The following is a 22,500-nucleotide window of genomic DNA, read 5'->3' as shown; positions in this document are numbered from 1 at the left end:
GAGCTATTAGGACAACCCACTGACACACATTACACATAATAGTCTTCAGGACAAATCTCTGAAACATATGATGCATTGAATCATCATGACAAATCTCTGAAACACATGACACATGATAGTCGTTAGGACAAATCTCTGAAAACATATGACACAAACTAGTCGTCAGGACAAATCTCTGAAATCATGAAACATTGAGCCATCAGGACAAATCTCTGAAACGCATGTCACATTGAGTCGTCAGGACAAATCTCTGAAACACATGGCAGATACTAGTCGTCAGGACAATTATCTCTGAAACACATGGCAGATACTAGTCGTCAGGACAAATCTCTGAAACACATGGCAGATACTAGTCGTCAGGACAAATCTCTGAAACACATGGCAGATAATTGTCGTCAGGACAAATCTCTGAAACACATGGCAGATACTAGTCGTCAGGACAAATCTTTGAAACACATGGCAGATACTAGTCGTCAGGACAAATCTCTGAAACACATGGCAGATACTAGTCGTCAGGACAAATCTCTGAAACACATGGCAGATACTAGTCGTCAGGACAATTATCTCTAAAATAAGGATACAATGAGCATTTTAGGACAAATCATTGAAACACAAGACACATAATAGTCGTCATTAATACATTGAGCCATCGGGACAAATCTCTGAAAATCATGAAATATTATCGGCCTGAGGACAAATATCTGAAACCAAATATTATACATTCAGTCATAAGAACACACATCTACGAGATTTTGTTAAAACATGTTTTTTGAAACAACAACACCATGACAACCTTATAAGTGATCAGGAAAAATCTCTGACAAAAACGACACACTCAGCCACCAGCTAGGACACATCTCTGAAGAACATGACACACTGGGGGAAAAGACCAACAACACGTGTTACGCTTAGGCATCAAGACACATCTCTGAAAAAACTGACACGTGAAATGTCAGGACAAAGTTCCAAAATAATAATATAATTCGCCTTGCCCGTTGAAAAAATTTCTAAAAGACATAATATCTCTTGCCATCACGACAAATCTCGCGAACAAATAATATACCTTGGCATCAGGAAAAGTCTCGGAAATACACAACATTCATAGCCTCGTGCAAATTACTGAGCAAAAGTGCGCAATGTTAAATACAATCAGACATACTTAAAGACAAAACATTACATTCGCTTGTTCATTTCAATGCTTGTTATTCTCTCAGGTGCCAAGAGACGGGTTCCGTATAACTCTCACTTACAATTGTTGCATATGTCGTATACCTTCAGAGCGCTTACGTCTCTTTGTATTGCAGATGTGAGACGGGTTTTGGTCACTAATACACCTTTACAAATAAAGCTTATACATGTCTTACAGAGAGAAAGGGAGAGAGCAGGAGAGGGAGGGAGAGAGAGAGAGAGAGAGAGAGAGAGAGAGAGAGAGAGAGAGAGAGAGAGAGAGAGAAGGAGGAGAGATACCCATACACACACACACATACACAAGCACACACACACACTAAAACACACACACACACACACACGCACACACACACACACACGTACACACACACACACACACACACACACACGCAGAGTGTGACATGAATATACTGTGGCTCTATAATGATATTATCAGCAACATCTTTTCCACCCAGCGTTCACATACATTTTGAGACGGAATTCAATGGGCTGAATGTAGCCTACTTCTATTAGAAGCACACATTCCAGTATGGACATAATAAGACACCTAAGGGGAAAGCATGTTGCATAATTATGCTTTTATAGGACCGCTGCAGACACATTTTTTTGCCGGACAAAAAAACTTGTCAATACTCCCGTAGGCATTACATATTCTCCCTCCCCCCCTCCCCCCTCTCTCTCTCTCTCTCTCTCTCTCTCTCTCTCGCTTTCTCTCTCTCTCTCTCGCTTTCTCTCTCTCTTTCCCTCTCTCTCGCTCCTCCTCTCTCTCTCATTTTCTCTGTCTGTCTGTCTGTCTGTCTGCCTGTCTGTCTATCTTTGTTTGTCTCTCTGTCTCAGTCTCTGTTTATGTCTTCGTCTCTCTGCCTGTCTCTGTCTATGATTATGTCTCTCTCTCCTTCCCCTCCCTCTCTCTTTCCCTCTCTTTTTCTCTCTCTATCTCTCTTTCTCCCTCTTTCTCTCTCTCTTCCTCTCCCCCCCCTCTTTCTCTCCTCTATCCCCCTCTTTCTCTCTCTCTTTCTCTCTCTCTTCTTATCTCCTCCCTCTCTCTCTCTCTCTCTCTCTCTCTCTCTCTCTCTCTCTATCTGTCTCTGTCTCTGTCTCTTCTCCCTGATTACAAACACTCTTCCCTTGCAACGTCCTTTTTCACTAAAAAACCGTGAGGTTTCAGTTTCGGAGAGATACCGGTACCGCGCACAGGATGATATCTAACACTCATCTTTCGTGATACACAACACTGCAGTCATTAACCTTCAGCAGGGTGTGCACGGATGACTAACAAACCACAACAAAAGCCAGTGTGTTGACTCGGACATATCCTGCAGTGTTTCCGTCGAACACCAAAAACCAAACAATACCGTGTATGCGAGTGTGGCGTTGGGAGGGGGGGGGGGGTTATGTTGCAAGCGCTGCATACAGTGTTTGAATGATATAAAGCAGTGGGATGCCAAACCATGAAAAAAAACAAAAAAAACAATCTCATAAAATATTTTTCATTCATTTTCTTTCATTTTTATGTATTTTGTTGTTGCTTCGTTCTTGCCTCAGTTGCTTGCAGGCTACTTTAAAACTGTTTCTCCCTTTTTGTTTGCGTTGAGCGTTCTTCGTCGTTCGTGTTTTGTGTGCGGCCAGGCTTTTACACGGGATAAGTCCTTCTGTCCACTTGGTCTATTACCAAAGATGAACATTAAAGCCATATGTACTCGATGACTATACACGCTAATTGCTTTACCAACAGCTGGAGACAGACTAAATTAAGTTCCCTGCAAAATATTGTGGTCTAGGACCCCTTAAATGTTGAGATATTTGAATTTTCATTTTGATCTGGATCGTCCTATTTATAGATTTGGCAACACATGTAACGTTGATGCAAGGGAGAGAACACCGCGGCTTTGTTGACATCCTCACTTTTTCAGAGGCTAGAACAAGCTGTAATGCATGTATTATGGTCCGCGCATGGTGACGTATCGTCATTATATGGTCTTATGGTGCGTTTGACATCGATTGTGGGCAAACTACACTTTGTAAACACGGGAGTGCGTTAGTATGCCTTTAACAGCATGGGTGACTCTCTGTGCGTATTCGGAATCATTACAAAAATGAATTAAGAAAAAAAAAAGAATTTTTTTTATATTTTTTTTCAAAAGAAATCATTTCCCACAAACATTTCAACTCACCACAGCAAGCAATGTGAATGTTGATTTGTGGTGTGTGACCAAGTGGAGTGATGATGGGCTGATCCCATGTGATCTAAGGCCAAAAAAAATTGTCTGTTTCTGGTCACCCGACCGACCCTAAATTTCGGCGCCGACCCTAAACTTTTTTTTCCAAACTCAAAAAAATGTTGGTCCCTTTCCCAAATTTGAACCCACGAACCAAGGATCACAAGTTCAATGCACTCCCAACTGTGCTACTGAGGCCCCAGCCCTCTACTAAAATTCCCATTTGTCCAAGCTCAAGATGTAAGATGTCTCAAGTCTTCTTTTCTGTTTCTGTTTCATCATGGAAATATCAGACCAGGTAAACAAAGAAAAACATGGCATACTCTTTCAGTCTTTGTCAAAGATTTGTAAATGTGTTGAGTGTCTTGTCTCTATGTATAGTGAATCCAGTCTCTTTGCCGCGCGATTTTTAAAGTTAGTTTTATTGGTCTACATTTGGGGTAAAAAAAAAAAAAATACCTACCTACCTACCCTATTTTTTTTAGCCATGTTACCAGAAACAGACAATTTTTGTGTGTGATCTAAGCTGGTGATACCTACTGTACTTTCACGGGAGGGAGTGTGCCTTCAAGCATTCTCGTGTTGGATTCTTCATCTAAACTATTAAGAAGTCTGCGCTTGTACACAAGCAATCCGCGTATCTATGGGTCTCCGCAGTGTGCGTCATGTTCCCTAGCATTTGCAAATAAGTATTCATGCATGTTTGGCAATTATCTTGTGACCCAAATACTATTGCGATATTTTTGGTCCCCAAACCACCCCCCTCATCCTCCTCTCAACCCCCCATCAACCCCTAAAACATTAAAAAACAAGTCGCGAAAGGCGAAATTACTACATTTAGTCAAGCTGTGGAACTCACAGAATGAAAGTGAACGTAGTCCGCCGCTAGTGCAAAAGGCAGTGAAAGTGACGAGCCTGTTTGGCGCTGTAGCGGTTGCGCTGTGCTTCATAGCACGCTTTACTGTACCTCTCTTCGTTTTAACTTTCTGAGCGTGTTTTTAATCCAAACATATCATATCTATATGTTTTTGGAATCAGGAACCGACAAGAAATAAGATGAAATAGTTTTTAAAACGATTTCGGAAATTTAATTTTAATAATAATAATTTTTATATTTTTAATTTCCAGAGCTTGTTTTTAATCCAAATATAACATATCTATATGTTTTTGGAATCAGAAAATGATGAAGAATAAGATGAACGTCAATTTGGATCGTTTTATAAAAAATAAAGTTGGTTTACAATTTTCAGATTTTTAATGACCAAAGTCATTAATTAATGTTTAAGCCACCATGCTCAAATGCAATACCGAAGTCCGGCCTTTGTCGAAGATTGCTTGGCCAAAATTTCAATCAATTTGATTGAAAAACAAGTCGCGTAAGGCGAAAATACAACATTTAGTCAAGTAGCTGTCGAACTCACAGAATGAAACTGAACGCAACGCAACACAGCAAGACCGTATACTCGTAGCGTCGTCACTCCACCGCCCGTGGCAAAGGCATAGCCAGTGGAATTGACAAGAAGAGCGGGGTATTCGTTGCGCTGAGAAGGATAGCAAGCTTTTCTGTACCTCTCTTCGTTTTAACTTTCTGAGCGTGTTTCTAATCCAAACATATCAGATCTATATGTTTTTGGAATCAGGAACCGACAAGGAATAAGATGAAAGTGTTTTTAAATTGATTTCGAAAAAAAAAGTTTGATAATAATTTTTATATATTTAATTTTCAGAGCTTGTTGTTAATCCAAATATAACATATTTATATGTTTTTGGAATCAGCACATGATGGAGAATAAGATGAACGTAAATTTGGATCGTTTTATAAAAAAATATTTTTTTTACAATTTTCAGATTTGTAATGACCAAAGTCATTAATTAATTTTTAAGCCACCAAGCTGAAATGCAACACCGAAGTCCGGGCTTCGTCGAAGATTACTTGACCAAAATTTCAACCAATTTGGTTGAAAAATGAGGGCGTGACAGTGCCGCCTCAACTTTCACGAAAAGCCGGATATGACGTCATCAAAGACATTTATCAAAAAAATGAAAAACACGTGTGAGGATATCATACCCAGGAACTCTCATGTCAAATTTCATAAAGATCGGTCCAGTAGTTTAGTCTGAATCCCTCTACACACACACAGACAGACAGACAGACACACACACACACACACATACACCACGACCCTCGTCTCGATTCCCCCCTCTACGTTAAAACATTTAGTCAAAACTTGACTAAATGTAATGAGGGTGTGACAGTGCTGCCTCAACTTTTACAAAAAGCCGGATATGACGTCATCAAAGACATTTATCGAAAAAAATAAAAAAATATCACACACACACAGACACACACACACACACACACACACACGCACGCACGCACGCACATACACCACGACCCTCGTTTCGATTCCCCCTCTACGTTAAAACATTTAGTCAAAACTTGACTAAATGTAAAAACACCCCATATCCGTGTCATTTAATTCAAGCTTTCTATACATTTAAAGCCACATGATATGGCAATCTGGCATTTCCAAATAAGTATTCATGCATGTTTGGCAATTATTATGTGCCCCAAATACTATTGCGACATATTTGGTCCCCAAACCACTCCCCTCACCAACCCCCCCCCCTCCTCACCCCCTCAACCCCTAAAAAACCCCAAAAAAACAAAAAAGATCCGTGCCATTTTGTTCAAGCTCTCTATACATTTTAAAGCCACATGATATGGCAATCTGGCATAGTTTACAGATTGAAGATTGCTTTTATAAGGATCACGTGACAACTGCTCAACCGAGGGTACACCCAGATTCGACCCGTCAAAAACGTTAGCTACAAAGAAATCGAACCAACAGAAAAAAATAAATCAGAATAAAATAACGCTGGTATGGTTTTTGTTGTTGTTGAAGTACCACATGTGTCGCTATATTTAAAACAAAATAGATTGTTTATCGTCACGTCTTAGACGCCACCCCTCCCTCACCCCTCCCACCCCCCCCCCCCTCACCCCCAACCATCCCATACAGACAAATGCAACACACCGGAAGCTTTGAAAGAAACAAGATACGAAATATAATTCTGAAGGAAGGGAAGAGCAATCTCTGCAAAATTTAATGTACCTGCGTACAAAAGAGCATTCACAGTTTGCGTTGAGTTTCTTTGTTGTGCTAACGTCGGGATAACCATATTTCTGTTCAGATTTCGTAAGCTAATATGCTGTGCATTAAGACGTATTTTGTGGAGTATTATCTTTGAGACACGACGGGCGCAGTGGCGTGGTGGTAAGACGTCGGCCTCCTAATCGGGAGGTCGTGAGTTCGAATCCCTGTCCAAAATTTCAACCAATTTGGTTGAAAAATGAGGGCGTGACAGTGCCGCCTCAACTTTCACGAAAAGCCGGATATGACGTCATCAAAGACATTTATCAAAAAAATGAAAAAAACGTATGGGGATTTCATACCCAGGAACTCTCATGTCAAATTTCATAAAGATCGGTCCAGTAGTTTAGTCTGAATCGCTCTACACACACACACAGACACACACACGCACACACACACGCACATACACCACGACCCTCGTTTCGATTCCCCCTCGATGTTAAAATATTTAGTCAAAACTTGACTGAATATAAAAAGAGAAACGAATGAAAATAAACAACCCTGATGACTTACTTTTTAAAATAAAGCAGAACAAAATATATAACACACAGAGAGGCGAAAACAACAACAAGAACAAGGACAACAACAACAACAACAATAACAACACCAACAACACCAACAACTCTCTCTCTCTCTCTCTCTCTCTCTCTCTCCCCCTCTCTCTCTCTCCCTTCCTCTCTCTCCCTCTCTCTCTTTCTCTCTCTCTCGCTCCCCTCTCTCTCTCCCCTCTCTCTCTCTCTCCCCTCTCTCTCTCCCCCTTTCTCTTTCTCCCTCTCTCTCCCTCTCTCTCTTTCTCTCTCTCTCCCTCTCTCTCTCGCTCCCCTCTCTCTCCCCTCTCTCTCTCTCTCCCCCCTCTTGCTCTCCTCTCTCTCTCCCCCTCTCTCTCTCTTTCTCTCTCTCTCTCCCCCTCTCTCTCCCCCTCTCTCTCTCCCCCCTCTCTCTCTCTCCCCCCTCTCTCTCTTCCCCCTCTCTCTCTCTCCCCCTCTCTCTCTCTACCCTCTCTCTATCTCTCTCTATCTCTCTCTCTCTCTCTCTCTCTCTCTCTCTCTCTCTCTCTCTCTCTCTCTCTCTCTCTCTCTCTCGGAGTGCGCGCTCTATAAAATAAACCTTGAGCGAAACAAAGATATGCTCGCACCTGCCTGTGCCTTAAATATTGCATGCACTAATACAACATGTATACAACTGTTCACCTTCCCATTTTGTAATTGTTTTGTCAAATAAAATTGTTTTTAATATTGTCACCTAGAGGTTGCAGATGTTGGGGAATATGATAAAACCTAAAGCATTTACACTTTGGCACACGCAGTGAACGTATTTATCGTTACATAAGCAGGCGCGCACAGACATTACAATGCACAGAGACATTATGCAGTCGGAAATAGACAGACAGACACGCAGACAGTCACACACACACACACACACACACACACACACACACACACACACACACACACACACACACACACATACACGCTAACGCACACATTCACACACACACACACACCCACACCCACACACACACACACGCACACACACACACACACACACACACACACACACACACACACACACACACACGCACACACACACACACAGCTACGCAACAGGTGTGGCTCAAACTGCTTTTAAAAAGGTCTTGTATGTGATATTTGATTCATGGAAGGGAGCTCTTGCTAAGCCGTGCTAAGCTTTGCTCTCGCCATGCTAGTCATCGTCAAACGAAACAGCCTTCCGTATCACTATCACATGTGTGTGTCAACTAAACGCATGGTGTCAGCTTTCTAATGGGTGCAAATACTTGATACATGCATACATTATACTTAAGCGTGCATGCTTGTCGTTTCACTAATGTAAAAGTGCTTATTTCGTGAACTACGGAGTCTAGTTGGATTGAAGAATTATCAGTCGAACAAATCAGAGGATAACAGTCGCATGTTCATTACAATGCTTATTTTTTCTCTCAGGTTCCAGCTAGGAGACGTGTTCCCCACAACTCTCACTTACTCTTGTTACATATGTTGTATGCATTCAGAGCGCTCAAGTCCCTTTGTTTCTAAGATCTGAGAACAAAAAAAGTATCTGCAAAAACGCTGCCTCATTCGTGGAAGACATAATGAGTCGCAGTGATAGGCCTGCATTGTATCAATCCATTTATTCGTTGATTTACTGTTGTTGTTGTTGTTGTTGTTGTTGTTGAGATCTCCTTCTTCCAGCAGTTTCTACTCATTCTTAACCCGTCAACCCCTCTCTCCACCCTCAGTCATCTCTCTCCTCACCCCCTCCTCTCTCTCACGCTCCTCTTCTCTCTGTCCCTTCTCCTATCAGTCTCTCTCCCTCCGCCTCTGTTTCGCCTCTTCAATCTCTCGCCTCCTCCTCTCTCTCCCCTTCCCCTCTCTCTCACCCTCCTCCTCTCTGCCTCCGTCCTCCTCTCTCTCTCCCTTTTATTCTTCCTTTTAGTAATATCAGCCCTTAAGTAAAGCTACCAGAAGCGAGAGAGTTACCACGACCATACAAGATACATGCCATGTTTTCATCACATAGCTCTCTCGTGCCTGCCAATGGCATCTTTGTCAACCCCATCACCACACAAATAAAACCAACAACCGTCTCTTACTTCAACACACAAACACCCGCAATGTATTCCAAAGCGTCATACAAACCATTCAGCCGCCGCGTCCCTTGCACAACAAGAGATGATATGCTGACGGGGATGTCACGGTCCGTTTTTTTATGGAGTGTGGATATTCAAAGGTTAAAAACTGAATTATCCTTGCTTCGCCTGGAGCTAAACGCAGACAGACACGCAGTCATTGGATTCGCTCGACTGGGTATCTGATTACATCTGCATTTTAAAGATGTTATTGTTGCTGTCCCATTTCTTATTCAGAGCTGACATAGGTCTTTTTACAAATTATTGTTGATGTTGAATGAGATGAGGATGATGGTAAGGATAATGCTATGGATTTCCATTACGGGTTGAGACCTGAAAACAGACCATAAGAGAGCGTGGGACAGTTGTGTCTCCTGATTTAGCACAGCCTTCCGTCACCGAATGACCCACAAAACTCTATTACTGTGAAGCTCACAGGTCGCAAGGTTATCACCGCAACACTTGTTTCAAGTGCAAATGTACCTGCGTACAAAAGTGAGGTTTGAAGACTTGCACTAGAGCACATATATTTGTTTTTCAAAACATAGACGGCAAATGCCTATGGCGGAGTTAACTTCTTGCTTTTATCTCTGGAGAACCTTCGAACCTCTCAAGTGTGGATAGTTAAAGGAGCTTAGCCCACCAGAAACGCCTCTCAGCAAAGCACAATATATATAACAAAATCAAGAAAAGAAAAGCCAAACAAAGAATGTCAAGTGGCAGCCCAAATTTTCGACCTGTTGCCAGGCCTTCCTCAGGGGCGTGTAATTCTGCGAGACGCCAATTCATGCATCAATTACTAAGCAACACAATACCATGGTTATTTCAGTTACGAATCACAAAGCAAATATTTCAAAGATAAAATTTACATTCAAGCTTAGATCTACTTTCGTTTTGATTGTAATCAAAACAAATGTACACGTGCGAATTCCAAAGTTATTACGTCAAAGGTACACGTATCTTGTAGTGACGTATTCGTCGCTGGTGACGTAATTTCAAATTTCGAACAAAATGGATACTTATTCGTGCCGTGAACAGGCAAAAGTATCATTCTAATGTCTCTTCATATATATATAAGCAGCCCTAACTTAACTGCTCAAGATTCCTACTTAACTTAATCAAACTAACTGGCTACTCATCAATAATATGGTAAAACAGAAACAGCGAGCTAAGTACCCCAAGAAAAAATTACGTCTTACCGAACACAACACTATGATTATTGCGCAGATGGCCGTAGAAATACGGACACCGGACATTGTTGAAAATGTACATTGGACACGGTTTAGGCCAAATAAAAATATAATTATGTCGGTATGACCAAAAAAGGTAGGGTCGGTAGGGTCGGCTCTTTTTATATTTAGTCAAGTTTTGACTAAATATTTTAACATCGAGGGGGAATCGAAACGAGGGTATGGTGTATGTGTGTGCGTGTGTGTGTGTGTGTGTGTGTGTGTGTGTGTGTGTGTGTGTAGAGCGATTCAGACTAAACTACTGGACCGATCTTTATGAAATTTGACATGAGAGTTCCTGGGTATAAAATTCTCGAACTTGTTTTTCATTTTTTTGATAAATGTCTTTGATGACGTCATATCCGGCTTTTCGTGAAAGTTGAGGCGGCACTGTCACGCCCTCATTTTTCAACCAAATTGGTTGAAATTTTGGTCAAGTAATCTTCGACGAAGCCCGGACTTCGGTATTGCATTTCAGCTTGGTGGCTTAAAAATTAATTAATGACTTTGGTCATTAAAAATCTAAAAATTGTAAAAAAAAAATAAAAATTTATAAAACGATCCAAATTTACGTTTATCTTATTCTCCATCATTTGCTGATTCCAAAAACATATAAATATGTTATATTCGGATTAAAAACAAGCTCTGAAAATTAAATATATCAAAATTATTATCAAAATTAAATTGTCCAAATCAATTTAAAAACACTTTCATCTCATTCCTTGTCGGTTCTTGATTCCAAAAACATATAGATATGATATGTTTGGATTAAAAACACGCTCAGAAAGTTAAAACAAAGAGAGGTACAGAAAAGCGTGCTATCCTTCTTAGCGCAACTACTACCCCGCTCTTCTTGTCAATTTCACTGCCTTTGCCATGAGCGGTGGACTGACGATGCTACGAGTATACTAGTCACCTGGCTGGCTATAGTGGAAAGGTTACTTTTGGTGGTCACATTAGATATTATGTTTTTTGGAAAGTTCGTTTTATTTGCAGCCACAGTTCGGTAAACGACAAATGGCTAAACCCAACCACCTAAGAATGAGAAGCGTTTTTGTAACATGACCCATATTCTGCAAAAATGCAGCCATGACGCAGGGGGTAGGTTACAAAAAACCGTCATGTACTGCTTGACTGCATACGGATATAAGCAAATTATACCTTAAACGAAAGCTAAAGATTTTTGCCATCAGACAGCAAGTAAAATGCCTAATTCGTATACACAGTTTTATTTTTAACAACATCTGTATAACATGCGGACGACAAAACAGGAAATGCCATTTTCTCAATCGATATGTATAGCTAACTGAACGCCTGGTTGAAACCGCAATCAAAAACATCTTGATAATTGTTTATTCTCACAGCTAGAATTATTTTACATCAACAATTGTTAATTTACCGAGGAAAACAACAGTCACATAAGATACATAATGGATGATTTTGAATCAACTCCGAAAACCGAACCGGGTCGAAGCAAAAAAGAGTTTACACATACACAGGCTTGAAAAAGGATAATTTGGTTCAATCTGTTAGATTTTTACCCATAACGTTAAAGATCAGCTTAATATAAAAGGAAATTGATCATTGTAAAAGGATTTTGCTATCGCAAAATAATTCAACTTCCGGTTTTACCACATGGCGTCCATAATATTATCAATTTATTACATAGCGTGCATTTGTCAGAAATTATACTAAATGTTAGAAGCGATCTTAAAGTGAAAGTAACGTTTAATAAAAGTATGCGCATTTATTTATTGATTGATATATGACTAAAATAATGGACATGTAATTTAAACGTACAAAACGACATTTTGTACACTACCTCTCTAAAAAAAAACGCGACTATGACCGACCGATATGTATGTGTAAATTAGGTCATTGTTAGTGATGAAAACGGGTTTTCTTTAAAAGATAACACGCAAACTGTGAAGTTCAAGCCCATAAATGATTTTAGTACGACTTCTTCAAAACAGGTCTGTTTTTCACTCCACCAGTTTCAGTTTTAATAAAATATATGTATAGCTCTCATTTTCAAAAAAAACTTATCTGCAATTCACTTAACCAAGTACACAATGAACCCAGAAGGTATTAGAGTGAGACACTTTACAGTGAAATATGTTATGATTCCCCTTATTTCAAAATATATGCATTTTAATTGGCAGACACGATTCACGTCGTTGGTACGTGTCCTCTGGTGAGGCAACCGTTAGCATTTTTTGTCGTAAAAATTGACATTTTTAAACATAAATCATGGACAAAAAACTAATTCTACAAAAAGTGCAGGTTTTCTTGGTATAGTCAGTTAAAGCATCTTAAAATTCAAGAAATTGTGCAATTACGTGTATGTATTTGAAATGGCAGAAAATATTGAATGAAAGTGATTTTTGACTGATTGAAACCCTACCCCCACTAACAAAATGTGCCCTGAGATTAGGGGTGTTAGTTGAAGATGAATGAATAATGGCTATGGTTTTCCCCTAAAGTATTCAAAACCTAAACATATACATAGGCAAGATGTTCTACATTAACACAATTAACTTTTTAAACATATACATATGCTTAGTACACGATACTTCCGGTTTTTCTACCGGATGACTTATACATTTAGGGGGTAAACACCTTATCGTAGAAAAAGCTTTATTTTCAAAAAGTGCAAGTAATTATTAAAAATCATACATAATATTTATATATTGGAGTTAATTTTCCTTCGAAAGTCATTTGTTTCAAGTGGCAGACAATGTCAGTGGGAGAGTTACATGTACGTAAAGTGTATAACTGTTGTCTGTGATTAGTGCATTGTGTACACATTGGCACCATTTGATCCTAAATGCTAAACGATGTCGTGATCATACCACAGTTTTAGGATAATTTACATCGCATCGATTACTAAATTGATGGTAGAATTTCACTGATAAATTCTATTTCCGGTAGCGTCAGTGCCGTTATCTGAGATAGTAACGTTTTACATGGTTTCACGTTCAGTGGTGAACGTAACGTGTGGTTTAACAAAATTACTTGCACATACAATAGTGAAGTCTGTCTGTGTGTCTTTGTTTGTGTGTTTGTCTATGTCTGTCTGTGTGTTCGTCTGTTTGTCTCTCCCTCTGTCTGTCTATCTCTTTCTCTCTGTGTCTTTGTCTGTCTGTCTGTGTGTCTCTCTCACTCTCTCTCTCTCTCTCTCTCTCTCTCTCTCTCTGTCTCTCTCTCTCTCTCTGTCTCTCTCTCTCTGCGAGGTAGGTGCACTTAAAGAGAAAGCAATACAGAAAGAAATGCATTTCTCTACCAAGAATGAAGTTTGTCTGTCTGTGTGTTTGTGTGCGTGTTTTTTTGGTTGCGTAAGTGTTTCTCTATAAGCATCTCTACGTCTTTGTTTGCGTACATAAGTGCGTGCGTGCATGTGTGGGGGTTTCTGTGTCGGTTTGTCTCACTGTGTGTATGTCTGTCATTTTGTCGGTATGTTTGTGTATGTGTGTGTGTGTGTGTGTGTGTGTGTGTGTGCGTGCGTGCGTGCGTGCGTGCGCGCGCGCGCGTGTGTGTGTATGAGTGCGTGCGTGTGTGTGTGCTTGTGTGTGTGTGTGTGTGTGTGATTGCAATTATTCCTCCTTTTTACATTTAGTCAAGTTTTGACTAAATGTTTTAACATCGAGGGGGAATCGAAACGAGGGTCGTGGTGTATGTGTGTGCGTGTGTGCGTGCGTGTGTGCGTGCGTGCGTGCGTGTGTGCGTGTAGAGCGATTCAGACCAAACTACTGGACCGATCTTTATGAAATTTGACATGAGAGTTCCTGGGTATGATATCCCCGAACAGTTTTTTTCCTTTTTTTGATAAATGTCTTTGATGACGTCATATCCGGCTTTTCGTGAAAGTTGAGGCGGCACTGTCACGCTCTCATTTTTCAACCAAATTGGTTGAAATTTTGGTCAAGTAGTCTTCGACGAAGCCCGGACTTTGGTATTGCATTTCAGCTTGGTGGCTTAAAAATTAATTAATGACTTTGGTCATTAAAAATCTGAAAATTGTAAAAAAAATTATTTTTTTCTAAAACGATCCAAATTTACGTTCATCCTATTCTCCATCATTTGCTGATTCCAAAAACATATAAATATCTTATATTCGGATTAAAAACAAGCTCTGAAAATTAAATATATAAAAATTATTATCAAAATTAAATTTTTGAAATCAATTTAAAAACACTTTCATCTTATTCCTTGTCGGTTCCTGATTCCAAAAACATATAGATATGATATGTTTGGATTAAAAACACGCTCAGAAAGTTAAAACAAAGAGAGGTACAGAAAAGCGTGCTATCCTTCTCAGCGCAAGTACTACCCCGCTCTTCTTGTCAATTTCACTGCCTTTGCTGTGCGCGGTGGACTGACGATGCTACGAGTATACGGTCTTGCTGCGTTGCGTTGCGTTCAGTTTCATTCTGTGAGTTCGACAGCGACTTGACTAAATGTTGTATTTTCGCCTTACGCGACTTGTTACATTTAGTCAAGTTTTGACTAAATGTTTTAACGTAGAGCGGGGAATCGAGACGAGGGTCGTGGTGTATGTGCGTGTGTGTGTGTGTGGAGTGATTTAGACTAAACTACTTGACCGATCTTTATGAAATTTGACATGAGAGTTTGTGGGTATGATATCCCCAGACGTTTTTTTCAGTTTTTTTATAAATGTATTTGATGACGTCATATCCGGCTTTTCGTGAAAGTTGAGGCGGCACTGTCACGCTCTCATTTTTCAACCAAATTGGTTGAAATTTTGGTCAAGTAATTTTCGACAAAGCCTACACTTCGGTATTGCATTTCAGTTTGGTGGCTTAAAAATTAATTGATGACTTTGGTCATTAAAAATCTGAAAATTGTAAAACAAAAATAAAAATTTATAAAACGATCCAAATTTACGTTCATCGTATTGTCCATCATTTTCTGATTCCAAAAACGTATAAATATGTTATATTTGGATTAAAAACAAGCTCTAAAAATTAAAAATTTAAAAATTATTATCAAAATCAAATTTTCGAAATCAATTTAAAAACACTTTCATCTTATTCCCTGTCGGTTCCTGATTCCAAAAACATATAGATATGATATGTTTGGATTAAAAACACGCTCAGAAAGTTAAAACGAAGAGAGGTACAGAAAAGCGTGCTATCCTTCTCAGCGCAACTACTACCCCGCTCTTCTTGTCAATTTCACAAAAACAAACAGATAATGACGTCATTTTAAGTGGCACAAACGTGTACATGAATGCCTTCCCTTTCGAATGATTTACAGTTATATAATTTCTGTCAAGCGGTTTAAGTTTTATGTCCGTTTTATGAACCCAACCCTCAAAACAAGAATAGTAACGCCAAAGAAGGAAAACATACACACAAACCAACGTTTTTCTCACCGGTGGTTTGGAATATTGCCCCAAAACTTTCTATTTAGTGTTGTGGTGTTAAAATTTATCAGAAAAAAGTGTTTGCTAACGTGACGCCAAAAAGTAACCAAAACGGTCCTTAGCCGACTGACTATAGGTCCAATTCATTCTTCTTACTCGGCGTGACGTTATCAAATGGATCAGCTAGCTTTAGCCATAAGGGGCACAACTCCGCTCATACTCTCTTCGCGCCGCCATATTGGATGCCGTCTTTGTTAGTTTTCTTCATTGCACTCTTGTTCTTTTTGCATATTTCACTGTGTATGCAGACAAAATGAAGAAAACTGTGCATGCATGAGTCCAAAGGGGATCTGCCTTTTTAACACAACAGCACAACATAACAAGTCGCGTAAGGCGAAAATACAATATTTAGTCAAGTAGCTGTCGAACTCACAGAATGAAACTGAACGCAATGCCATTTTTCAGCAAGACCGTATACTCGTAGCATCGTCAGTCCACCGCTCATGGCAAAGGCAGTGAAATTGACAAGAAGAGCGGGGTAGTAGTTGCGCTAAGAAGGATAGCACGCTTTTCTGTACCTCTCTTTGTTTTAACTTTCTGAGCGTGTTTTTAATCCAAACATATCATATCTATATGTTTTTGGAATCAGGAACCGACAAGGAATAAGATGAAAGTGTTTTTAAATTGATTTCGACAATTTAATTTTGATAATAATTTTTAAATATTTAATTTTCAGAGCTTGTTTTTAATCCGAATATAACATATTTATATGTTTTTGGAATCAGCAAATGATGGAAAATAAGATAAACGTAAATTTGGATCGTTTTATAATTTATTTATTTTTTTTTTACAATTTTCAGATTTTTAATGACCAAAGTCATTAATTAATTTTTAAGCCACCAAGCTGAAATGCAATACCGAACCCCGGGCTTCGTCGAAGATTACTTGACCAAAATTTCAACCAATTTGGTTGAAAAATGAGGGCGTGACAGTGCCGCCTCAACTTTCACGAAAAGTCGGATATGACGTCATCAAAGACATTTATCAAAAAAATGAAAAAAACGTTCGGGGATTTCATACCCAGGAACTCTCATGTCAAATTTCATAAAGATCGGTCCAGTAGTTTAGTCTGAATCGCTCTACACACACACACACACACACACACACACACACACACACACACACACACACAGACACACAGACACACACACGCACATACACCACGACCCTCGTTTCGATTCCCCCTCGATGTTAAAATATTTAGTCAAAACTTGACTAAATATAAAAAGTAAAGCAAGAATACATTATTATATTCATTTATTTATTCTTTATCTCAAATTACCATGCAGACAGTGCACCAAAATTCACAAGATAAAGCTCTCAAGACAGGCAAATGAGGTACAATGCAGCTCAGGTAACTACTGCAAAGTATAATTTTCAAAGCATCCTATCACAGTGTTCACTCTAAAGGCACAACCGATGGACAATTGTTGATTAGCGCACTGCACACAGCAAAAAATAACCAGTTATAATCGTCTTCTCCGCTCAGTAACTTCCTTCCAGTTGTCACCCTGATGGTAAACAACTTAAGGGATCCTAAAGTGTGCCTGCTGACTGCAGTTTTTGGCCACACAACGTGTCATTTTCACTTTTGTCGAGTCGCCACCCAACGCTCAAGCACTGTCAGAGATCGTGCAAGGCATCCAACATGGCGGCGGATGACCAATTCCAGAGAGTTACGACCCGTGATTCTCATACCGCGCGCGCCGAGTAGAAATGATGTTGTTAACTTGAGTTTCTGCAATGGGCCTATACGGTCTTGCTGAAAAATGGCAGCTACTTGACTAAATATTGTATTTTCGCCTTACGCGACTTGTTTTATATTTAGTCAAGTTTTGACTAAATATTTTAACATCGAGGGGGAATCGAAACGAGGGTCGTGGTGTATGTGCGTGTGTGTGTGTGTCTGTGTGTGTGTGTGTGTGTGTGTGTGTGTGTGTGTGCGTGTGTGTGTGTGTGTGTGTGTGTGTAGAGCGATTCAGACTAAACTACTGGACCGATCTTTATGAAATTTGACATGAGAGTTCCTGGGTATGAAATCCCCGAACCTTTTTTTCATTTTTTTGATAAATGTCTTTGATGACGTCATATCCGGCTTTTCGTGAAAGTTGAGGCGGCACTGTCACGCCCTCATTTTTCAACCAAATTGGTTGAAATTTTGGTCAAGTAATCTTCGACGAAGCCCGGACTTCGGTATTGCATTTCAGCTTGGTGGCTTAAAAATTAATTAATGACTTTGGTCATTAAAAATCTGAAAATTGTAAAAAAAAATAAAAATGTGTAAAACGATCCAAATTTACGTTTATCTTATTCTCCATCATTTGCTGATTCCCCAAACATATAAATATGTTATATTCGGATTAAAAACAAGCTCTGAAAATTAAATATATAAAAATTATTATCAACATTAAATTGTCCAAATCAATTTAAAAACACTTTCATCTTATTCCTTGTTGGTTCCTGATTCCAAAAACATATAGATATGATATGTTTGGATTAAAAACACGCTCAGAAAGTTAAAACAAAGAGAGGTACAGAAAAGCGTGCTATCCTTCTTAGCGCAACTACTACCCGCTCTTCTTGTCAATTTCACTGCCTTTGCCGCGAGCGGTGGACTGACGATGCTACGAGTATACGGTCTTGCTGAAAAATGGCATTGCGTTCAGTTTCATTCTGTGAGTTCGACAGCTACTTGACTAAATATTGTATTTTCGCCTTACGCGACTTGTTTTTCTTTTTTTCTTCTTTCTTAAATTTAGTCGATTTTAAATGAGGTTACTTCCCTTAGTCTCGGTATGGTTCGCAAAATGTGCCAAAAGTTTAGTTTTGTTGAGAAATAAAAACAAGTTGTAGGGTCGGAGGGAAAAATAGGTTCGGTCCGGTTACCCTAAACCAACATATATTTTCATTTGGCCTTAAAGCCCTGTAAATTGGACAGACTGTGCATACGTTTTTGGTATTCGGTATTTGGTTTATCTTATTGTCCTTGGGGAATTCGCTCAAGCAGATTCCCTAGAGATAGCCTACAGCGACAGATTCGTGCCACCATTTTTCTTCCTTTTTTCTGCATGCGTGTATTCGTGTTTTCGAAGGCCTGACACTTTTACTGTGACATTGGGATCGTTATCGTGCGCATGAGTGCATCCTCATTTAAACCAAAAGCTTAACATAATGTATGATAATCCGTATGCATTAAAACCACATCAAGACGGTACGGACGAATAAGATAGTCATCGATAGAGACTTAAGGCGATATTCATATATATAGTGAACAAGTGAGAAAAAAAACATGCCCAAGTCACAGGTTTCCTTTTTCTTCTCCAAGAAGGATGATGGAGGAGTCTTCTTCTTCTTCTTCTTCTTCTTCTTCTTCTTCTTCTTCTTCTTCTTCTTCTTCTTCTTCTTCTTCTTCTTCTTCTTCTTCTTCTTCTTCTTCTTCTTCTTCTTTCATGTGCTCGTTCATGTGCTGAAAATCCCACCTTCACTCATGTTTTTGCATGAGTTGGTTTTTACGTGTATTACCTTTTTCACCCTGCCATTCATGCAGCATACGCCGATTTTTGGGGAGGCATGCTGGGTATTTTCGTGTTTCTGAAACCCACCGAACTCTGACATGGATTACAGGATATTGTCCGTGCGCACTTGGTCTTGTGCTTGCGTGTATAAACGAAGAGGGATACGGCACAAGTAGGTCTGCACATAAGTTGACCTGGGAGATCGGAACATTCTCCACTCTTAACCCACCAGGCGGCCGCGGCCGGGATTCGAACTCACGACCTTCCTATTATGAGGCCGACGTCTTACCACACAAGATAAATCGGCATTATATATCATTGCGGAATTATAGAATGGAATATCATGTTGAGCAACGTGTCATACCACAAAACAATACAAAGCACATTCATGTTACATGTGTGTGGTTAGATACTTAAGTGAATGAATTTTTTTTCTTCTTCTCTCTTCATACATTCGTAACGATTTATGCTGCCCTCTCCATGAAAATGTACATTTATCTGAACTTACTTAATGCATGACTGTCTCAGCATCGATGTTCTCGTCCCACGCGCTTCATTCCTAGTCGGGCGGGGACGTAGCTCAGTTGGTAGCGCGCTGGCTTTGTAGCCAGTTGGTCGCTATCAGCGTGGGTTCGATCCCCACGTTCGACGAGAGATTTATTTCTCGGAGTCAACTTTGTGCAGACTCTCTTCGGTGTCTGAACACCCCCGAACGAAAAAGATCCCACGTTCACAGCGAAAGTCTCAGGGCTTGGAAAACACGAAGACACGCATGCATCATCTCTCGTCTCCGATTATCATGATCGTATTTCGATACTTTGACGAGACAAACCCAATGCTGGTGTGTCGAAGAAGACAGCCACAGCGGGCTTGTTCGAATCAAAGTATCACACCATATATTCAACGTATTACCAATACCTGTCCCAATATAGACCAGTTGGTCTAGGAGGACGTTAAACCCTAATAGTCAGCCAGTCAGTCATTCCTAGTATCACTTTTTTTCTTTTTTCTTTTCCTCCCCTCCCTGTTGATCCTCCTGTTTTGATTAAGCTCCCCATACCCCCCTCCTACATTTTGTTCTTCTGGTTAATAATTGTGTTGTCCGCCATCATGACAACTTGTGTAACTTAGCATTGTTATGGTCACGTCAAATAAGCATTTGCTTGAGTTTGTGTCCTAGCTGCATTTTGTCAATTGTTTCATGTCATGTATTTTGAATAAAATTGTGTTTCTTCTTCTGCGTTCGACGGTTCTTTTTCCTTTCTTGACCTAGACACAATCATTTGTCGTAGTAAGCGTAGACATCCGGTCTGCTCCCCGCCTAATGGCCGATGTCTTCCGTCTTCGGGGGACTACGTGGGTTTAAAATTTGGAGTGGTCCTTCTCCTAGAGGAGTTTCCTTGCAGGGATAGTGAGCCTCCTCTGCCCTCGTTTTAATTTTGGAGTGATCTTCTCCTAGGACAGCTGCCTTCCAGGGTTGACGAGCCTGTCCTGCCCGGCTATTTAACCCATAGTTGGGGGTTGGTTCGTGGGCAACAGGGCGTATCCACACGCCGGTAGGCCTGCATGCCACACGTCTGGGGGCCAACCTCCTCCGAGTCCTTGTAGTTCAGCCTGGGGCCTTTCGGTACCCAGTTCACGCCTGTCGCCACGATGGAGGCACTACAAAGGGCTTGCTGTGGAGAGGTTATATACTGGCAGGAGAGACTGACGCAAGCTGCTCTCTTTTCGCGTTGTCCTGAAAAGGACGGTGCTAGCCAGCGGTGAGGGCTGAAAGCGAGAGGTGACAAGCACAAAACACTTCGCCAACACACTAGACACATCACACAACCATTTGACAGGCAAATTGTGTTAAAACCAATGCATTTCTTTGCCAGGAACGCAGTTTTAACCCTTTGTTGTTTTCGGTCTTGATTGTGCAATGTTTTCTCCCTGTTGGTTTGCTTGGTTATTTTGTTGGTGTGTTGTTGTTGATGTCTTCTGCCGTTGCTGCTGCTGCTGCTGCTGCTGCTGCTGCTGCTGCTGCTGCTGCTGCTGCTGCTGCTGGTACTGATGTTGTTGGTGTTTGTTGCTTTTAAACACAAGTCACGGTATATGCGTAAATACTTACTTCCCATGTGACAGCCAAAGCTGAGCAGTTCTTGAAGTCCTGTGATCCATTTCTTGAGTTCCATGGCCATGTCGCTCATCGGACACTGGAAGGTGTCTGACTGCACTGAAACATAGGATAAGGATACGGATAATGATAAGGATACGGATAATGATAAGGATACGGATAATGATAAGGATACGGATACAAAAAAAGAAAAAAAAAGATAAGGATACGGATTTTATATAGCCCTGTGTGGTTACCCTATTTGAAAGTCGGGTTGCTTTCTCTCTTGGGAAAGCGAGCTGCCATACAGTACGCACTCAAACACAGAACATGCATCGTTGTATAGCACTGACTTCTACTGGGGAAATCGTAGTGATTGTAAACTACGCTTTCTACAGTGTATCTGACTGTAATAAAACATACACCATGCGTCTTGGTGAAACACTAACTGTCACTGGATTAACATTAGTGTTAGAATATGCTGTTTTTTTACCGTGAGTCCGCGACTGCATTGGGAAATAGAACATGCATCTGGTTAATGCACTAAACACTAGGACATCATTATAAGCTAAACAAACTGCTCTTGCAAAAGTGATCAGTCTTGTGTGTTTTCAAACCTCTAAAAACTCGGAGAAAATGAGGTTTGATATGCGGGTCTTACAATAGAGGTAAATGAACGTACCGTAAAAGTAGAATATGATGAACATAATTATTTTTGAATGCAGTTACAGGGTGACTAAGTTCATTATCATGTTTGTTATCATATTTCAGTCTGCGGTTTCTTGCTTAAGACTATATCACATAATCATAAAAAAATGTCAGTATGCAGGAGACGAAATGATTGCAGGCAAGAATACTGAAGAGGCTTTTTAGCCATATCTGAGCTCGAAAAAAAGCCTTGGTCGTAACTCATAAAACAGTGTCACGGTTGAGTTACGTTACGCATCGTCATCACAGGGGGTTGACTGAAGATGACAGGCGCGAGTGTTCTCCCTTAGTCTCT

The 22,500-nt window shown here is 40.2% G+C and overlaps 1 protein-coding gene across 1 annotated transcript in view; it reads right to left on the bottom strand.

The window, feature by feature from the left end:
- The window catches only part of LOC138973605 (SCO-spondin-like), a gene marked incomplete at its 5' end in the record, with an annotated part of 67,491 nt that extends 45,874 nt beyond the window's left edge, over window positions 1-21,617 (bottom strand). Inside the window, 1 exon segment of the mRNA XM_070346320.1 lies at window positions 21,513-21,617. Within this exon segment, the coding sequence (XP_070202421.1) occupies window positions 21,513-21,617 (105 nt within the window).
- Window positions 21,618-22,500: the final 883 nt, after the last annotated feature.

This window comes from Littorina saxatilis, linkage group LG8 (assembly GCF_037325665.1).
Source record: "Littorina saxatilis isolate snail1 linkage group LG8, US_GU_Lsax_2.0, whole genome shotgun sequence".
In the NCBI taxonomy this organism is placed as follows: domain Eukaryota; kingdom Metazoa; phylum Mollusca; class Gastropoda; order Littorinimorpha; family Littorinidae; genus Littorina; species Littorina saxatilis.
Note: the sequence above shows the minus strand (reverse complement) of the source record. Positions and strands in the feature narration are given on the sequence as shown.